General features: G+C 47.3%; 1 protein-coding gene across 3 annotated transcripts in view; it reads left to right on the forward strand.

Annotated features, from left to right (window-relative positions):
• The window catches only part of BANF2 (BANF family member 2), a 39258-nt gene extending 23873 nt beyond the window's left edge, over window positions 1–15385 (forward strand). For 2 of the 3 annotated variants that reach the window (XM_019016847.4, XM_004061842.4), the window contains 2 exons: window positions 4523–4651; window positions 15181–15385. In XM_019016847.4, the coding sequence (XP_018872392.3) occupies window positions 4526–4651; window positions 15181–15327 (273 nt within the window). In that variant the 5' untranslated portion in view covers window positions 4523–4525 and the 3' untranslated portion in view covers window positions 15328–15385. Of the gene's footprint in view, window positions 1–2221; window positions 2385–4522; window positions 4652–15180 lie in introns of all 3 variants that reach the window. The other variant, XM_063702084.1, reaches the window with a different exon arrangement.
• The last annotated feature ends 5500 nt before the right edge of the window (window positions 15386–20885 follow it).

The following is a 20885-nucleotide window of genomic DNA, read 5'->3' on the forward strand; positions in this document are numbered from 1 at the left end:
AATTCCACTTAAAATTTTTTTCTTTTTAGATTCTCTGCAGGGCAAGTTCTACACAGTTCCACTTATATGTAACTTCCACTTATATGAGGTATCTAGAGAAGTCATTTTAATAGAAACGGAAGATAGAATAGTGGTTGCCAGGGGTTGCAGGGAAAGATGGAGACTTGCTGTTCAATGGGTATGGAGTTTCAATTTTGCGAGTTGAAAATAGTTCTGGAGATTGGTTGCACAACAATGGGAATGCACTTAACATTACTGAACCGTGCACTTAAAAATGATTGAAATGGGACATTTTATGTTAGGTATATTTTACCACAATTAATGCAATAACATAAAAAGAGTAAGTGGCATCATGAATGTCTTGCTGGTGGAAGTGAGGTCTGTGGGCCAGCAGTGTCACATCTGCTTGGAGCTGGTCACACATGCAGTATCTGAGGCCCATCCCAGACCTGCTGAGTCAGCACCTGCATTTTTTAACAAAAAACCCCCAGGTGGTTCGTGCACTCACTCAACTTTGAGAAGTGCTAGTTGTAATGAACCAAACATTAGACCAGGGTTTAGAAGGTCAGAAGATGTAGCAGACATTGTTGTTTGCCTACCCAGCATTCATGTCCTCTCTTCCTTCCTTCCTTCTTACAGAAACTGACATTCTCTGACTAGCCTCATGTTTCAGACGGGGCTCATCTCATCCACACCTCCATAGCCCCATAGCGGTCCCATTCCCCTGGCCAGTGGCTGCTTTACAGGTGGGCATGTTGCCTGATTCTGGCCAATGAAACTTCCTTTAGGAAGTTCCGCTGGAGAGTTTCTGCGGGAGGTTGCCTCCCTTAAGGACACCCAAGAAGAAAAGACCTCTCCTTCATTTGGAAATTTTTTTTCTTTTTCTTTTTTCTATTTTTTTTTTTTTTTTTTTTTGAGACGGAGTCTCGCTCTGTTGCCCAGGCTGGAGTGCAGTGGCGCAATCTCAGCTCGCTGCAACCTCCACCTCCCAGGTTCAAGCAATTCTCCTGCCTCAGCCTCCCGAGTAGTTGGGATTACAGGTGCACGCCACTACGCCTGGCTAATTTTTGTGTTTTCAGTAGAGACGGGGTTTCACCATGTTGGCCAGGCTGGTCTCCAACTCCTGACCTCAAGTGATCTGCCTGCCTCGGCCTCCCAAATTGCTGCGATTACAGGTGTGAGCCACCACTCCCGGCACCTTTGGAAGTTTGCACGTTGGAATAGGACCTGAGCAAATTCCGGACCCTTGTTCACACAGAGTCATTGACTGATAAGATCCTGGGTCCACCTCATCAAAGGATTTCTTGTTATATGAGATTAGAAGTGTATTTATTGTTTCAGACCACATGGGGCAGGATTTTTCATTATTTATAGCCCAGGGTTTCTTAACCTCGATGGTATTGACACCTAGGGCCAGATAATTCTTTGTTGTGGGGCAGTTGTGTGCATGGCAGGATGCTTAGCAGTGTCTCTGGCCTCTGCCCACTAGAGCCAATAGTCCTTCCCCCTCTCCCAGGTGTGACAACTCGAGTGTCTCTGGACATTACCAGTGTTCCCTGGGGAGGGGGGCCAATGGCCCCCAGTTGAGCACCACTGTTGCAGCCAAAGGTGTCGTAAAGAATGTGAAGACCTTTTTATTCTGACCTCCGACGTTGCTGGAGAGCCCCAGGAGGGCAAAAATCACTGCCTATGTCCCCACCCCAGAGTTGTTGCAAGGATCAAAGTGAGCTCAGGTGTGTGAGAAAAGCAAACACACACAAGGTGTTACTAAGCATTACCCGTCTTTGATGCTGCTGATGCATTGATAGCAATGTTGTAGTTTCCATTTATTCTTAGATTTCATAGGCAGAGATGTTTAACTTAACAGATGGCCAGCATGGATAGTGAATGGAATTTTCCCTCAGCAAAGGCGGAGCGGCTCATGAGACTTTCAGGCTTTTCCTTGCTCAGAAATTCTGGATTCTCACCCAATTCATCAATCCCAATTCTCAATCTCAGTTCATCATCCCATAAAGCCATGGGTGCTGAGGCGTTCTCCTGTTAACACCTGAGTTAAACACCATCTTGTACTTACGAAACATATTTTCACAGATGAAGAGTGAGATTCCTATTTAGCTGCTAAAGAGAGGTCGATGCCCTCGGCTCACACATCTGTGGATTTAAGACCCACAGAGTCAGGGGACCCTGAACAACCTCTCATGTCTTTTGCTCCCCTTCCTAGAATCTATTGACACATCAAGGCCACTTTTCTTAGGAGCCCCCTGACTTCCAAAATCAGTGCCTTTGGATTCATCTCTTCTGGGAGAGTTCAGTGTCTTCTGAAGTGTTACAAAATGTCCTTTGGGGCAAGAAGGCGTACACGAGGAGCTCGACTTTGTAGAAAGGTCTGGAGGAGGATGGGGACGGGAGAGGGGATAGGGCTGCGAAAGGGAGGCGTTGGATGCACCTGATCATTTACGTCATCGAATGCTTACCATGTCCTCGGCAGAGGGGCTGGTGTTGGATTGGGGAGCAAAGGCCATTAGGAGGCAGCTGCAGCCCTTCGGGGCTTCATGATCTGCTGGGGAATGTGTGGAGGACATTGGGTCATTCCTGTATCATAGTCCCATATTGTAAGGGGTAACTATCCCCAGGAACAGGATAACTATCTTGATTTAGGTCCCCCCAGCCCCATCCCTGCAGCCCATGAGCTTTGAGGGACACTGACTTCCTTGCTGAGCCCAGCGGTAGAACACACATATCAGACCATAATTTTTGTTTTAGGGGTTGGCATATTACAGTTTGAACCAGAGAGGGCATTTGTTGGGGGCCCCTAGGAAAAGACAGCTTTGTGTTTCTTTGGGGGAGAGGGCTGTGGCTTGCAAAAGCAATGCTGCAGCCCAGTTACTTCCACGAAGGAGTTAAGCTGAGGATTGAGCCCATTCACAAAGAAAGACTGAGTCGAGAGAGCTGCCGGGAAATCAAGCTGAAGCCTTGCTCAACCTACATCTGATCTACCTCTGGACTTTTCGGTAGCATGTGCTAATAACACCTCCCTATTGTGTAAACTGATTTACACTGAGTTTTGTGTTACTTTCATCATAAACTGTCCAAACTGGCACAGAATTTTGTACCAGGAAGGGGATGCTACAATGAACAAACCTTAAATGTGGATTGGTTGAGAAGAGACATTCAGGCGGACAGCAGCAAAGATGTCTCTATCAAACTTGGAAGATGGTGGCCGGGCGCAGCAGCTCATGCCTGTAATCCCAGCACTTTGGGAGACCGAGGTGGGTGGATCACCTGAGATCAGGAGTTCAGGACCAGCCTGGTCAACATGGTGAAACCTCATCTCTACTAAAAATACAAAAATTAGCCGGGCGTGGTGGCACACACCTGTAATCCCAGCTACTCAGGAGGCTGAGGCAGGAGAATCGCTTGAATGCAGGAGGCAGTGGTTGCAGTGAGCTGAGATCATGCCATTGCACTCCAGCCTGGGCAACAAGAGCGAAACTTCATCACAAAAACAAAACAAAAAAACTGGAAGATGGCAACCCTCATTTAACAAAATGGCCGGTTTTGCTGGGATGCAGACCTAATGCTTATGGAGCCCATGATATTTCGAGATCTTCCAGGAAATATTCAGGATGTTAGCTACCTCCGGCAGTCTTCATTAAGGTCCTAGGAGACTCAACTCCTGGAAGATGGTGGTCCATTTAAAAGTGGAGAGGGATGAAAATAGTTTTGCTAAGACAGAGAGTCTTTTTGCCTGGGGCCTGCAATCTAAAGTTGCAGGAAATTGATGAGCAAGTCCTGCTGTTTGGGAAAGCTGATTTATCTGGCTAAAGTTAGAGCACAGGCAACAAATGAGGTGACTTAAGCAAAAGCCACCTTCTCTTCCTTCTTTTGAGGTGGAGTTGGTGAGGCCAAAGAGTGCTGGAGCAGCCCTTTCACCGTGAGGGGAGCCAAGCAAGAATAAAGCCAACACAAGGAGGGAAAGCTGGACAATCCCTGAGGAATGGCGCTGCGACCCATTCCCACCTGCAGGCTTTGGATTTCTATAATGTGTTCTTTACAATTTGAGCCAGTTTGAAGAGTTTCTAGAGAGTTTACACTATTATACAGTGTGATGAACACTGAAATAAAAGTATGACTAAAGTGTTGGGTGGTTAAGAGAGAAGGTGGGTTAATTAGCTAAGAGAAGTTAAGTTATTGCTTTAGGCATTTAGAATGGGGTGAGTTGGAAAGAACCCACTGCAGTTCTTAATATTAAGCACACTCTTTTCATGGAAATTTATTTGACTCATCTGTGGCCATCATTCGGCTTCTGTTTGTCCATCCAGGTAGGAATGGATGTGTGAAGGCCTTAGTGGAGGCCAGTGCACCTGCAGTTAGCAGACCCCAGGAAATGCTGGATGATGGAAGGAATTCTGCCATCTGTTGCCCCAGTCCCTTGGTGGGCTGAGGGAGTTCCCCAGTGTCCATGCACACTGGGAGAAGTCAGGTATCTGCTAATCCTCCTCTCTCCCCACTGCTGTCACAGGAGATGGACCACATGTCTCCCAGGCTGAGAGCCTTCCTCTCTGAACCCATTGGAGAAAAGGATGTCTGCTGGGTGGATGGCATCAGCCATGAGCTCGCGATCAATTTGGTCACCAAAGGTATCAACAAGGTAATTCATTTTTTCTTACTTCTCTGACTTCTCTTCCCTACCTTTCTTCGCCCAGTCCTGCCAGATGGCAGTTCCTGCCACGTGTCCCTGTGAAGGGCCATCAGAGAGCAAAGCTGCCGCTTGGTGGGGTGCCACATGCTTTCGTGCTATTGACCCCACATGCTCAGGCAGCCTCAAGGGCCTGCAGATGATGGGCACATACACACAGAATGGCTTCAGTTCAGAGCAGCTGGGCTGGGCATGATTCACTTGGTGTTCAAACACTCAGGGATCAACAAAAGTAGGTCAGCCGCTGGGGTCTGAGATGAGCTGTCAGGATGGATGATTTAGGTGCACTCCACGCCCCCATGAAGGGACTCATGGCATCTCGCTTGCCCCTGCCAGGGCACCAGCCTGGCAATGGGCAGGTGAAGAAACAGGAGCCTGGGGTCTACACCAGAGTGAGTTATTCTATGATGTCACTCTCAGACCAAGAATGACCTCAAGGCTATCCAGTGGAATTGGAATATTCTTTTCTACGTCATTGTTTGTTTTTATGGGGCTTTTAAAAAGCTGCTTAGGGCCTCAGGAGAGGATGAGACAGTCCCAAAGACAACGCAAAGAGAGTGAGCACAGACAAGGCAGGCTGTGAACTCACAGAACATGGCACGCCCGGTCAGGAGAGGTACCAGCTAGAGCTGTTGCTGTTCATTCTCCTCAGTGCCCCAAGTCAGTCTACCAGGTGGGACAGTGTTACAGAAACACCCAAAGAGGCTGGGAACTGCTGCACACATGGCTGATGACTAGTTTGGTTTGCATCTACATCTGAACCATGAGAGCCATGGTTTTCTGATTACCCCATTGCTCTGCACTAGCTGGTAAATACTCAGAATAACACCGCAATCTGTGAGCCAGTTTAATGTCCAGTAGATGGTATCGTCAGAAATGGAAGTGCCCCTATTGGGTAGATTGGATTCTTTCCTGCCAGACGAAGGAGGGAGAACCATTCTCTGGGGAACAAATTTTAAATGAAAAAATTTTTGTACTTTTATGATTTATTTATTTACTTTTTTGAGACAGGGTCTCACTCTGTTGCACAGGCTGGAGTGCAGTGGTGCCATCTCGGCTCACTGCAACCTCTGCCTCCCAGGCTCAAGTGATCCTCTCACCTCACCCTCCCATGTAGCTGGGACTACAGGTGTGTGCCACCATGCCTGGTTAATTTTTTGTGTTTCTTGTAGAGACAGGGTTTTAGCATGTTGCTCAGGATGGTCTCGAACTCCTGGACTCAAGTGATCCAACGTACCTCGGCCTCCCAAAGTGCTGAGATTATAGGTGCAAGCCATCACACCTGATGAAAAATTCCTTTTTTAAAAAAAGAAATCATTCTTCTTTTTACTTTCCTTTTGTGATGTAACATACCGAGGAGAATATGTATTGATATAAAGGAATTCACAGATCAATGAATTTTTACACACATATGTACACCTATGTACCCACTACCCAGATCCAGCAATCAGATGTCTCCAAAATTCCAAATGGTTCTCTTGTGCCTCTTCTTGGCCAAGGCTATCCCCTATCCTTAGAGGTAATCACTCTTCTGATGTCAAACACCATTGATTCAATGTGTCCATAATTGTGGGGTTTTGTGGTTGTTGTTCAGCTATACTCATTATTTTTAAAATGTTTTTATTAAGGTATAATTGACATATATACATTAAATTTCACCCTTTTTAGTACATAGTTCTATGAGTTTGGACACATGCATGCAGTGATGCAGCCGCTACCATAGTCAAGACACAGCAATCCCATTACTCAAAATATTCATTTCCTTGTGCTCTTCATATTCACCAGCCTCAGTCCCTGGCAACCACTGATTTATTTTCTGTAGTGTTGCCTTTTCCAGTTTAAGTCTGTGTGTGTGAATAGCTTAACTGTGTTTTAAATGAGGATTATAGGTGGGTGGGTTTTAGAACAAAAAATGAATGAATAATGGGAAAATGTTAGGCATCTGAAAACTTGCCTGTCGAGTCAGGGCTGTGGGGACGGTTTGTCTGTGTGCAGCCGGGTCCCTGGAGATGTGCTCCTCTTGTGTCCATGACCTCCTGGCCAGTGCAGTGAGCACTTTCCTAGAGCTGCTAATTTTAGGCACTGGCACTGGGGCTGTCACCTGTATCCTTCGCTTTGAGCCGCCCACACCCGTGATTGAGATGAGGGTCACTCTCTCCACTTTACCAATGAGGAGACAAGGGCTCTGAGGAGTAGTGCCTTGTCCGCTCCCAGGTGAACTGGAGCAGCCGTGGATTGTACTGTCACAAATTGCACAAGAAGATCTGTGGCCAGGTGGTTATGCCCGGCAGGGAGGAGGCTTAGACTAAATTTGGGGGTGAGACCCTGTATCAGGGTCTGGAGTCTGGCTGGGCCTGTAGTGAGACCCAGGAGGAGACCCAGATGCGGCCCCTCCAAGATGGGCAAGTGCTTCAAGGTGAGGACCCATCTGAAGTCAGGGCCAGCAATGACAGCATCCTGGGCGGGCAGATCCTGGCAGGACAGGGTTCTCAGATTTAGCCAATAAAGATGCTGACTCTTGGTGGTTTTTATTTTGTTTTGTTTTTGGTTTTGTTTTTGTTTTGAGACAGTCTCATTGTATTGCGCAGGCTGGGGTGCAGTGACGTGATCTCAGCTCACTGCAACCTCCTCATCCTGGGCGCAGCCTCCACCTCAGCCTCCCAAGTAGCTAGGACTAGAGGCACGCACCACTATGCCCAGCTAATTTTTTGTGTTTTTTTGTAGAGACACAGTTTTGCCATGTTGTCCAGGCTGGTCTCAGCTCCTGGGCTCAAGTGATCCTCCCAAAGTGCTGGGATTACAGGCATGAGCCACCACACCCAGCCTCTTGTATTTTCATACCTTGCCTGCAGGATACCTAATCCTGGCACAGGGAGGGACATCTTTCTGAGCCTCACGTGACCTCCTGTCTTTGCTGGCTTCTGCCAAGGTGCAGCCATCACCCTCCCCTGCTCCCTGTCCCACCCCAAGCTGGGGCTCAGCCTCAGTTTCTTTGCTGTGCACAAAGCCACCTTGGGTTCCGCCCTTGCTTGTGACGGCGTTCCTGGCCTCGCCCCATGGGCTCTGCTCTCTCAGTCCTTTCTGCACCCTCTCTGTGCACCTGCTGGAATGCAGGCCTGTGGGCCACCCTCACACTTACCTCCCTGGGCTCCGCACTCAGCCATCAGCTCTCTCTAGAGACCCCAGGGTGCTGGATGCCCTGGGGGAGATGAGACACCAGTGTCCCCGCTCCACCCCGCCAATTTATCTGGATGTCCTATTACCTCTCTGGGAGTCCCCTTCTCAAACTCTTACCAGCCCGTACATCGAGTACCTTCTCCTCCATTCCTCCTCTCACACAGGTCTTTCAGCTTTTTTTAATGGAGGATGTGGGGTGCTGGGAGGGGACTGTTCTTACTGCCTGTCACCATTTTCCCCAGAGCTTTGGCTTTTGGCATGCACTGATCTCTGGCTCCTGGTTTAAGTCAGGACTTTCAAAACTAATGAGTCTGCCATGGATCTACCTAAGCCTCTTCGGGAGCTTAAAAGCCATATGTGATAGCCTTCTTTTGGGTGTTTTGTATCTGCCCTTCCCAGGGGCAATCAGCATCAGCTGTGGCCTGAGGCTCTAGATCCAGACAGCGGCCGCAGGTACCTGTGCCCTTGTCCGAACTGAGATGTACTAGAAATATAAAACACACCCTGCAATGTTAAAGACTTAGCCCAAAAAAGGAACGTAAAATAGCTCATCTGTAATTATTTTCTTGATTACACGTTGAAATGATAATATTTCGGAAATATGAGAGAAAATATATTTTAGAATGAATTTCACCTGTTTCCTTCCCCCTTTTTACGTGGCTACTAGGAAAACCAAAATCACATATGTGGCTAGCTCACTTATTTCTGCTGGACAGCACTGGTCTAGATGTAAGGGCGAAAGAGCTGTAAGGGAGAAAGGAACTGTGGAAACAGAAAATTCATGGTGCACATGCCAATGAGGCTCGCTGTGCCTGGCTCTAGCTCTGTCTTGTCTTCTCTGTCCCACTGCCTCATCCCTGACCCCTATACTACAGCCAGACTGTCCTCGAACCACCCTCCTGCCAACTTGGAGCCTCTCTTGAAATGGGTTTTGAACCCCTTCAAGACCCTACTCACAGCCCACCTCCCATGGGAAGCCTTCTTTCTGCCACCCCACCCAACAGGCTCCTTTTTCTGAGCAGTTTGGGTTTTTGGTGGGTGCCCCATGTTGCGACATCTGACAAAAGGTCGACTCTAGCTGGGCATGGTGGCTCACGCCTGTAATCCCAGCACTTTGGGAGGCCAAGTCAGGCAGATCACTTGAGGTTAGGAGTTTCAGACCAGCCTGGCCAAGGTGGTGAAACCCGTCTCTACTAAAACTACAGAAATTAACTGGGTGTGGTGGTACATGCCTGTAGTCCCAGCTACTTGGGAGGCTGAGGTGGGAAGATCACTTGAACCCAGGATGCAGAGGTTGCAGTGATCTGAGATTGCACCACTGCCCTCCAGTCTGGGTGACAGAGGGAGACTCTGTCTCAAAAAAGAAAAAGGTCGATGCTAGTTTGTCTGCACACGCCCCAAGAGTCCACACTCACAATGTTAGCGGCACAGCTTGCCTGTGCTTTTCTCCCTAAGTTCCTTGGAGGCAGAGGTGGGTCTGTGTTCTTTGTACTTCGCTTCTCCCTCTGAAAACCCCACCTATGGGTAGGTGAATTTTCAGACATCCCCCAAATGCAGAACTGTGGGGCAGGGCCCTGTGGGGCGGGTGTGCTTGAGTTCTCCCACAGTGCAAAAGTAAGTTTAGCATTGCAGAGAATCTGGTTTGGTTCAATGCTCTTTGCAGACACTATAAAGCCATATCCTTGAGCCTAAATATTCCTCCTAAGAGCTGCCTAAAGGATGAGACTGGAGGAAATAGAAGCAACACTTGGCATTTGCTTCATGTCAAGCACCTCTAAGTGCATTATGTATATTTCTCATTTAATTGTAAAAAACAATCCTACAAAGTACACTATTTCATTTCCATTTTCCTGACTGGAAAGTGGAGACGCATAGAGACCACATGTGGATTGCTCAAGATCACATGGGGATTGCTCAAGATCACATGGGGTGACAGATGAAATTTGAATCTGGGCGGATAAGCTGCAGGGTCTGGATACTAAGCCATTGTGCCGTCTGCCCCTAAAACTGAAGCTGTGAGGAAGGTGCTTCTCACGCGGCTGCTCTTATCTCCTTACCGACGAGGCTCTGCTCTCCCTCGCCCTCACCTCCTTACCAGCGAGGCTTGCTCTGCTCTCTCTCGCCCTCACCTCCTTACTGCAAGGTTCTGCTCCCTCTGGCCCTCACTTCCTTACAGGCGAGGCTCTGCTCTCTCTCGCATGCCTGCAGCCAACTGTAGCCCTACCTCTAGACTCTCCATGCTCAGGGGCGTCCCATCTCCTCCCTCCGTTACTTCGTGGCCATTGGTGGACAGGAGCGAGACTGAGTTCAGGACCAGAAGGCCCCAGTGTGGTCAGGCCCTGCCTCCATCATGTCCCCAGGTCTCCACAGCGAAGCCTCTGAAGGCTCCAACTCCTTTCTGTCCACTCTGCTGGGTGGGCGGTGAGACGCTGTGCTCCACTGCCTGATGTCTGAGCCCCACAAGGGGCCAGTCACGTAAGTTTGGGGTTTTTCTGCCTAGAGTTGCCAGATCAAAATTCACATTTCAGATAAGCAAATAATTTTCTTAGTGTAAAATTAAAAGACAGGGAGGAGGAAGAAGGGGTAAACATTCCCTGAAGTGAGGATTCACACCAAAGACACAGAGTTTAAGCCGGGCATGGTAGCTCCTGCCTGTAATCCCAGAACTTTGGGAGGATCACTTGAGGTCAGGAGTTCAAGACCAGCCTGGCCAACATGGTGAAATCCCGTCTGTACAGAAAATACAAAATTAGCCAGGCATGGTGGTGCATGCCTGTAATCCCAGCTACTTGGGAGGCTGAGGCAGGAGAATCACTTGAACCCGGAAGGTGGAGGTTGCAGTGAGCCGCGATCGTGCCACTGCACTCCAACCTGGGCTATAGAGTGAGACTCTGTCTCAAAATAAAAGAAGAAAAAAAAACACACAAGAGTTTAAACCTGAAATGACATGAAGACTTAGGCGACTGGCGAGAGAGAATCGAAGAAAGTTGTGTCACTGCACCATGGAGTCTGGTGGTGATTGAAGTCCGTTCAGCACAGGTGCTCAGGACCTGCAGACTTGGGCAGAGGGCATTGTAAGCAGCTAGAGAACAAGAGAGGGCAGAGACAGCTTATCTCTGCTTGACAAGGCCCGGCATTATGGTGAGTACTGAGCATTTTAATAAGTGTGGATCTCAGCCAGCTATTTAATTTTTAGGGCCCACTGTAAAATGAAAATGCAAGACCTCTAGTTCAAATTTATTAGGGCGTGTAGTGGCACGTGCTTGTAGTTCCAGCTACTCGGGAGGCTGAGGTGGGAGGATCATTTGAGCCCAGGAATTTATGGTTGCCAAGAGCTACTGCATGCTACTGAACTCTAGCCTGGGTGACGGAATGAGATCCCATCTCTTACGAAAAAAAAAAAAAAAATGGTAGGCCAGGCGTGGTGGCTCACTCCTGTAATCCCAGCACTATGGGAGGCCGAGGCGGGCAGATCACGAGGTCAGGGGATCGAGACTATCCTGGCTAACATGGTGAAACCCTGTCTCTACTGAAAATACAAAAAATTATCCAAGCGTGGTGGCACGCACCCGTAGTCCCACCTACTCGGGAGGCTGAGGCAGGAGAATCGCTTGAACCTGGGAGGCAGAGGTTGCAGTGAGCCAAGACCGTGCCACTGCACTCCATCCTGGGCGACAGAGGGAGACGTCGTCAAAAAAAAAAAGAAAAAAAGAAAAAGTAATTAAAAAAAAAAGAAATTTAGTAAGAATTTCCAGATGACAAGAGCCAAGTGTTAAACCAGCTCAGGGTGCTCTTAGCACCAGGCGCTGTGTGAAAACATGGCTCAGATGCAAGGGAACCCAACCCTGGCATAGGCTCAAACTGCTGCTGTTTAGCAAGAAGTGGGCACCGCAAACTGGAGGGTGATTCCTCCCCTGCTTGGGGGGCCGGCCCCTGGAGGAACCTCACTGTTTGCACTTGGAGTTTAGGGGCATTCTGCCCTTGAGCCCCCATCCTTTTGTTTGTTTGTTTTGAGACAGAGTCTCACTCTGTTGCTCAGGCTGGAGTGCAGTGGCATAATCTCAGCTCATGCAACCTCCACCTCCTGGGTTCTCCTGCCTCAGCCTCCCAAGTAGCTGGGGTTACATGCGGCTGCCACCATACCAGGCTAATTTTTGTATTTTTAGTAGAGACGGGGTTTCACTATGTTGGCCAGGCTGGTCTCGAACTCCTGACCTCAGATGATCTGCCCGCTCAGCCTCTCAAAGTGCTGGGATTACAGGAGTGAGCCACCACACCTGGCCGAGCCCCCCCTCTTACAGCTGCAGGACGGAATGTAATTCCCTGGCTTGGCCATGGCCACGGCCACGGCCACGGCCACTGTCCAGGGTGGTAGGAGGACAGGGACATCTGCTCAGGGTTTCTGTGTTTCTGTGTCACCCCTCCCACCCCAGTAGCTGAATTCTGGGGAGCTCTGGCCCAAGGAGGGAAAGGGGCAGCATCTTTTCTCCTTGATTAGGGGGCTTTCTGGAGCCGGGGGAGAAACCAAGCGGGCATCTGGCAGGGTCATGATGGGAGCCCACGACTCCAGCTTCCCTGAGGAGCAGGGTGAAGTGCTCAGGGAAGACGGGAGAAGGGAAGCCAACTTTCCCTCCTGGAAGATGCCACAGGGAGACAGGAGGGAAAACTGAGGAGGGAGTGTCAGGTTGCCACTCGGCTCCAGAGGCTGCAAGACGGGGCTTCCTGTAGCATTCCTGGAAAGTTTGCCCAGGGTCCACATGTTCCCAGGCATCCTGGCTGCTGAGCCTGTGGGTATGTGGAGGCTCTCACTAACAGGCCAGCTGATGCTGGCAGTGCCACTTCTAAAACGGGCAGGGGATGCATTAGCCTCCAGGCCAGACTGCAGACAGTTGGGACGTGCAGGAATAGTGCAGAGGAAAACAGGAGACTTAGTACCTCCACCTGGGGAATGGGAGGGGTGAGTACATGTGAGGACCAGGTGGATTAAAACATGTCAGGTGTCTAGCAGCACGTGGCCGACAGAAGTGCTAAAAAGTGCTACTTAGCATTAACTACTATTGTTAAGTATTATCATGAACATTTCTCTTTATGGAGAAAGCTTTGTGTAAGCCACTTACTATTAATTATTGTTAATTATTATTAATATTCTCTCTCCTTGGACACAGCTCTGTGTCTCTCGTTTCTGTTACCTTCACCTTGGCACCTCCCACACCTATGTCTCCTGGCTCAATTAACACTTAATAAATGTTATTTTTCAAAAACATTAATTTAAATACATCTCAGTAAAATCCACCATTCAAAATGGGAGGATACTGATAAAGTAAAATGAGATCACACCAAGTAACTATATTGCTTTTTTTAAAAAAGATTAAAGTAGCAGTTCAGAATCACCACAAAATCCTGGCTTTTTTCTCTTATCAACAACTGGACCATGACTAAAAATAAAACCCCCAAAATTCAGTGCTTGGGTATATTTTATGACTGGGATTCAGCTTTTATTTGATTTCTCTTCTTAAAAAGTATGCTCTCTTTGGTTAAGATGAAGTTTGCTTTATTTTACATAACTAAAAGTAAACAGACACCATCAGGTTTTCCTGGAAAGGGCCCAGAACTCGAGGCATGGGTGGATGCTGGTTCTTGTTGGTTCCAGGCTGGAGAGCCCCCAAAACCAGCCCTGAGAGATGGGCGTTTAATGTGACCTGAGATCTCCAGCCTCCACCATTTAGTGGCTTGGCTAGTTTCTGGCTATGTGGCCTTGGGAATTCCCTTCCTCCATGTGGTCCTTGTGCCTTGTCAATAATGGTGTAATAAAACTATAAAAGATGAATTAAAAGCCTCGAGGCAAGTATTAATAGCTAGAAAGCTTGAGAATGCCGTAAAAATAGAAATCACGGTGCACTGAGTGCTTATCTTCCATGTATTTTTTATCCACAGAGACTGAGGAAGGGGAACGTGGACAAGGTTTAGCATGTTTTAAACCTTCTATGCTCCTCCTACAGGACTACAGCTCCCAGTATGAGAGAGGAATTTACATTTTTTGAATGCCTTCCCCTTTAATTCACTTAATTTAATTTGCAGAGCACACCATGTGCCTTAGGAAGGTGCAGAAACTGAGATCCAGGTTCTGTGGGTTCTTACTTCAGGTTACATGAGTTGCCTGAGATCACACAGGTGGTTTGCAAAAACAAATCAATGCTAAGATGCCATTCATCTGTCAGCCCCATGTGCAGTGGTTCTCAGCCCAAGCAGATTTTGCCCCCAAGGGACATTTGGCAATGTTTGGAGATGGTTATGATTGTCGCTACTTGGGTCGGGGAGGGAGGGTGCCACTGGCATGCATAGAGATCAGGGGTGCTGCTGAACATCCTGCAATGCACAGGACAGCCCCCCATAACATTTCAAGCATTGTCCAAAATATCAATAGTGCCGAGGTTTAGAAACCCCGTGCTATGGGCACAGTGGCTCACCCCTATAATCCCAGCACTTTGGGAGGCCAAGGCAGGTGGCTCACCCGAGATCAGGAGTTCGAGACCAGCCTGGACAACATGGCAAAACCCCGTCTCTACTAAAAATATGAAAATTAGCCAGGCATGGTGGCAGGCACCTGTAATCCCAGCTACTTGGAAAGCTGAGGCAGGAGAATCGCTTGAGGCGGAGGTTGCAGTGAGCCGAGATCACGCCATTGCACTCCAGCCTGGGCGACAGAGCAAGATTCTGTCTCCAAAAAAAAAATAAATACATAAATAAAAGAAAGAAAAGAAAAGAGAAGAAAAGAAAAGAAATCCCGTGCTACAACAATTGCAGAAGTAGTGGGGCGGGAATGTCTCTTACTCTGTCTGGGTTATGTGTGTGTTTCCAAGAGAAATGCTTCACTGGACGTCTGAAGGGAGCTTCAGGAGTGTGCTAGGCCCCGGCTACTCAAACTCTTGTCCCTGGACCAGCAGCAGCTGGGAGCATGTTAGAAATGCAGGCCTCTCCCTGGACTTAGACTTTCAGAACCCACATTTTAACAAGCTCCCACATGATTCATGTGCTTGTTAAAGTTTGAAGAGGGCAGGGTCTGACTCATTCCAGGGTGGACGGCCCGCAAACCAGCCCTGAGAGATGGGCATTTAACTTGGCCTTAGCTCTCACCAGGGCTAAGACCCATGTCAGGGCTTCAAGGACTGACAGGCTCCCTTGAATCGGCCCTGCTCCCCCTCCTTTGATTGTCACGTGAGCCCTGGTTGCTGGGGAGGAAGAGCGCATCTGAGCTGGCTTATGATACCTTTCCTGCTTTCCTCCCTGTCTCATCCCCTCCCCAGGCCTACATCCTGCTGGGACAATTCCTTCTGATGCACAAGAATGAAGCCGAGTTTCAGAGGTGGCTCATTTGCTGTTTTGGTGCCACTGAGTGTGAGGCCCAGCAGAGTTCTCACTGCCTCAAGGAGTGGTGTGCCTGCTTCCTGTAGACATAAACCTCATTGCTGCCCCCCACTCCCTGGGGAAAATGACGCCTTCTCCACCTATGCCGAGGCTCCGAGTCCTCATTTGTGTTTTTAATTTTAATGATACACTCCCATTTTAAACAGTAGTTCAAGAACATAAAACAGGACAAATGCAAGAGAAATGACTCCCAAACCCACCACCCAGAAACCATAATTAATCCCCTTAGATGAATATCATGTCAAATATCTCTTGGCAAAAAATTTATATGAAAGAATGGATAATTTTATTTAAAAACAGGAATTGAATTTTAAGTCAGTGTATTAGTGATCTATTGCTGCATAACAAATAGTCCCAACATGTAGCAGCTTCTCAAAACAAACAATGATGCTATCTCACAGGGTTTCTGAGGGTCAGGAATCTGAGGGTTGTTTAGCCAGCTGGTTCTGTCTCAGGGTCTCTCATGAGATTACTCACTGTTGGCCCAGCAGCAGTCATCTGAAGGCTGGACCAGGGCTGGAGGACCCACCTCCAAGATGGCTGCCTCGCATGGCTGCTGGCAGGACACCTTGGTTCCTCACCACATGGGCCTTCCCATCAGGCTGCTCGTGGCATGGCATCTGGCTTCCCCCAAAGCTGGTGACCCAAGAGCGAGTGAGAGAGCAAGCAGGAAGCCACAGTGCCTTTTATGACCTCGTCTCTGACACATGCAATATCACTTCTGCCTTATTCTATTTGTTGGAAGCAAGTCACTAAGTTCTCAAGGGAGGATAATGAAACATTCTTGAAATAATATGCATACTCATTTTAAAAATCACAGTTTCTTGAGGCCTGATTTACATATAGTAAAACTTACCCTTTTCAGGTGTGCATTCTATAAATTTTGACAAATTCACCAGCATAATCAAGATGTAAGACACTTTCATTACCCCAGGGAGTTCCCTCGTGCCTCTCTGTAGTCATCACTTCTCTCTTCCCAACCCCTGGCAACCATGAATCTGTTTTCCATCCTTATAGCTTAGATTTTTCCAGAAAGCCATATAAATGGAATTGTATAATATGTAGCCTTTTCAGGTGGGCTTCTTTCACTTAGCATAATTCATCTGAGATTAGTCTATTATACAGGCTTGTTAAACTCAAAAAAGGGTTTATTAGATGCTATTGGTGCCCAACCCACATCCTGTCAGTATTTGCTGTTCTAGTAGAGTCCAGTGACTTCTCCTAGCAAACACTTGAATGTCTTCTGCCTGAGGGTCTCTCTGGCTACAAGAGTGGGATCAGCCTACACATAGGGCAGAGGGGAAGTGGCAAGCAGTTAATGCCCAGTGAAGCCCACAGTGATGGATGAACAGTGATGGATAAATGTCCTGGCTTACCCTGCAGATAGGACAAACTCTGAGACCGTCTGTTTGAGCTCCCTAGTGGTATTGAGCCCTAGTTTCCCACAGCGGTCACCTGCTCTTGAACAGCTCATACTTCTCTCCTTCCTTGTCTTATTTCCCCACTCCACTACCAGTGTTTCCTGGCATCATCCCCCTACTCCTACTCCCTAGAAAATACTCCAAATTTAGATTCAGGTTCTGCTTCTGGGAGAACCCAACCTAAGACCAAAGTGTTGGAATTTAGTTTTATTTTAATGAAAGAAAAAATTGAAACGTAAAGAATTGCTGAAATTTGATGAATTTTTTCTTCATCTCTGGATATAGTCATAAATTATTAATTCAATTTCCTCTGAATTTCAGAATAATATGGAGGAAAAGAGTAAGAGGTTAATATCATTAGGTTTATTTTAAACTCAGGTTTTCAGTGAAAGATGGTGTGATGGCTAATACTGAGTGTCAACTTGATTGGATTGAAGGGTGTGAAGTATTGATCCTGTGTGTGTCTATGAGGGCGTTGCCAAAGGAAATTAACATTTGAGTCAGTGGGCTGGGAAAGGCAGACCCACCCTTAATTTGGGTGGGCACCATCTAATCAGCTGCCAGCGTGGCTAGAATATAAAGCAGGCAGAAGAACGTGAAAAGACTAGACTGGCCTAGCCTCCCAGCCTACATCTTTCTCCCATGCTGGCTTCCTGCCGTCAAACATCAGATTCCAAGTTCTTCAGTTTTGGGACTCAGACTGACTCTCCTTGCTCCTCAGCTTGCAGACAGTCTATTGTGGGACCCTGTGATGATGTGAGTTAATACTTAATAAACTCCCTTTTCTGTCCCTCTAGAGAACCCTGACTAATACAGATGGTATGAATTCCTGCTATAAAAGTAAAAAGAAATTGATATTCATGATTCTTCTCTACTTCCCTCCCACTTTTATTGGCTTTATTATTACTTTTAATTTGTCAAGGTTTATAGCATTTATATTCTTCCCACAATTGTTTAGTCCTAGTTGTGTATCTAAGAGCTTATCACCAATCCTTCTTAGTATCATTATTTTAAAGTTCATATCTTTGTCATTCCTGAATTATTTATTTTGATAATGTCTTTATTGGTTGACTTACATCAGTGTATCTATCTGTCAGAATAGGCCAAGTTCTGCTTCTGTAACAAACATCCCCTGACATCTCAGTGATTTATCCAACACAGGTTGACTTCTCTCTCATGCTATGTGTCTAGTACATGTCATCAGGGAACTCTGTCTCTTGTAGTCACTCTGAGGCTTTGGTTAATGGAGATACCCTCTCAACACACACTTCCATGATTACCACGGTGGTGGGAAGGAGCCATGCTGAATTACATACTGTCTGTAAAAGCCTCTGTCTCAAAGTAATACATTCTATTTGCACTCACATTTCATTGGCCAAAGGAAATCATATGGCCACACCTAACTCCAAATGGACAAGGTCCCTTCTGAATGCAGGAGAAGTGGGAACATTTAGTGGCAGCACTAATCAAGACCACTGTCATCAATTAAGTTTATAACTTTTTTACTTGCTAATGTTTTCTTGAAAAAACAGAAACCAACAAAAGTTTATTATTTTTCCCCTGAAAGCCTTGCAGGTATTATGTTTAAGGTGATGAATATTTCCTAAATTCGTAAAGTGATTGGAATATTTCTACCGGAGTCTGTTAGCTCTTTCTAGCTCTGCTTTTCTTGCTCTCTTCAAGGAGAAACCAAAGAATCAAGAATTCCAGGAGAGCCAGTGGGTTGGCCCAAAGATTTAAATAGCTTCATCTTCTGAGAGCTCTGGGTCTCAATAGCCAGAAGCTTTCCTTTGCTCCTTCTTGCATGGCCCACCCTTGGACTAATTCTTCACTGAAATAGTCATGGTATTTAGAGGTAACTAATTTTCTAAGACAGGAACTGGATGGCTCTAGGGAAAGGAAAGAGAGAGGTACCTTCATCTCTCAGTCTATTTCCACATCCCTCCAACATTGTTGAAATTCATCCTTGTAGCTGGGTTGATGTCCAGGATCATGTAGGAGGGCCAGGGAGCTGAGAAACGTGGAAGAGATGGGGCCCCCAAGACTGAAAAGCCTTTATAAGAGAGACCCTATCACAGATATTGAAGACAAGAGTAGCTGTTCCCTATTTAGTGTGAAAATCTTCCCAAAGGCACTAGGAACTTTCCCCATCAGTCACTCATTCCCTGGTGTTGATTTTTGTCATCCTTGTAGATAAAATTATTGGTCTAAATTCTTCCCTTCTCCCTGCATTCCCCATGTTTGTCATGTGACTTTGCAGTTCCTCCCACTAGAGGCAGAGTGTAATTCCCAGCTCCTTGACTTAGACTTGGCCATATGACTTGCTTTGGCCAATGGTATGTGGCCGAAGTGAAAGTGTGCTAGTTCTGAGCCACATCACTCATTTCTACTTGCTCTCTTGTGCCTCCAAGAGGAGAGCTACTCCCTTGTATAACTGCTGCCCCTTCAGCCTGGGCTTCAGAATGAAACCAGGTGAAACTGACCTGAGCCAACCTGCTGCCGGGACCCAAGGCCAGCCAGCCCTTCAGCTTGATGCATAGCCGCCCCACTGAGCCCAGCCTACATCAGCCAACCCTCAGCCAACTCATAGGTTTGTGAAGGAGAACAAAGCATTGCTATTTAAAGCCACTGGTGTTTGGGACAGTTGGTTATGCAGCAATATCTAACTGATACATTCTTTGTAGTCTAAAATGTCCTTACCCTGCCAAAGTGTGCCACATCAAAGACCAACCCAACCTTTAGATGGAGAAGCAGCCTAGGATGCGGTGAAAAACTTTGCTTCTGGAGCCAGCCAGGCATGGGTGTGAATTCCAATTCTGCCAGTCCTTACCTTATCCCGGGTGAGCTACTTCAACCTTGCTGAGCCTCTGTCTCCTCATCTGTAAAATGGGTCAAGAAGGTAACAACCCTGCCTTGCAGGGCGGATCAATGAAAATGCACATGTAGGCTGGGCACACTGGCTCACGTCTATAATCCCAGCACTTTGGGAGGCCGAGGCGGGTGAATCACTTGAGGCCAGGAGTTCAAGACCAGCCTGGCCAACATGGCAAAACCCTGTCTCTACTAAAAATACAAAAATTAGCTGAGTATGGTGGCACATGCCTGTAATCCCAGCTACTCAGGAGGCTGAGGCAGGAGAATCGCTTGAACTCAGGAGATGGAGGTTGCAAGGAGCCGAAATCATGCCACTGCATTCCAGCCTGGGTGACAAAGCAAGACTCTGTCTCAAAAAAAAAAAAAAAAAAAAAAAAGCAAGCAAGCAAGCACATGTAAAGGATGAGGTGAATAGGAACATGATGAATGGTCACTGATGGCTGTTTTCTTAGAGCTCTCCTTCCAGTCCTTGCTTCTTGCACTCTTGGTCCTCTCATGGCCCTTGGGAGAGAATTCACAGCTGCAAGTTGAAAGGGAGCCGAGATATCAACTTATCCAAACCAGTCCAATTTTGTCCCACCATATGAGTACTGGACACTGTATAACTTAGGGATTACACACTCTTTAATGGGTAGGTAAGAAATAACAGATGAAAATCAAGTTATCTCAGATTTTGACTATGGTCTTGTAGGGTCCCCCTAGCCCACTGATCCCCAAATACATTTTAAAGTGTGCAGAAGAGGAGTGGGCTTGCACGTACACCCCCAGTCCTGCCAGTGGCATCTCTTCTGCTTCTCAGGGCCATCGATTATTTGGGAAAGGGTTAGTGCCTGAAAACATTTCTTGATTGTCACATATTTGACCAGCTTCTTAAACTATAGATGAAATGTCTACAAGGAAGAGGGATTGGATGCCTCTTCCTGGCCTGATATCTGTAGTTCTGAGGTATCTATGAATCAATAAATGATTTTGATTAGGATTTATGGAGTGTGTAAGTATCCACAGGCGCTGTGGGAGAGGGAGGGGTAATAAGTATGAGTCTCTGGCTTCCAGGGGTGGTTGATTGTGAGAATGCAGGGTCACATGGCAAAGGTGTTGAGAGGTGTGTCTTCCTTTGGGCTTTCCCAGAAGCAGACCCTGAGACAAAGATCTGAGTGAAGGTGGTTGATTTGGGAGCTGCTCCCAGGAAAGGGCAGGCAGGGGAGCATGGCAGATCGGGGAGGCAGCCAAGAAAGGTAACATCACCGCTCATCACGGCGGGCAACTGGCGCCCAGTCCTGCTGGCAGTC

The sequence above is a fragment of the Gorilla gorilla genome, chromosome 21, assembly GCF_029281585.2.
Source record: "Gorilla gorilla gorilla isolate KB3781 chromosome 21, NHGRI_mGorGor1-v2.1_pri, whole genome shotgun sequence".
Classification (NCBI taxonomy): Eukaryota; Metazoa; Chordata; class Mammalia; order Primates; family Hominidae; genus Gorilla; species Gorilla gorilla.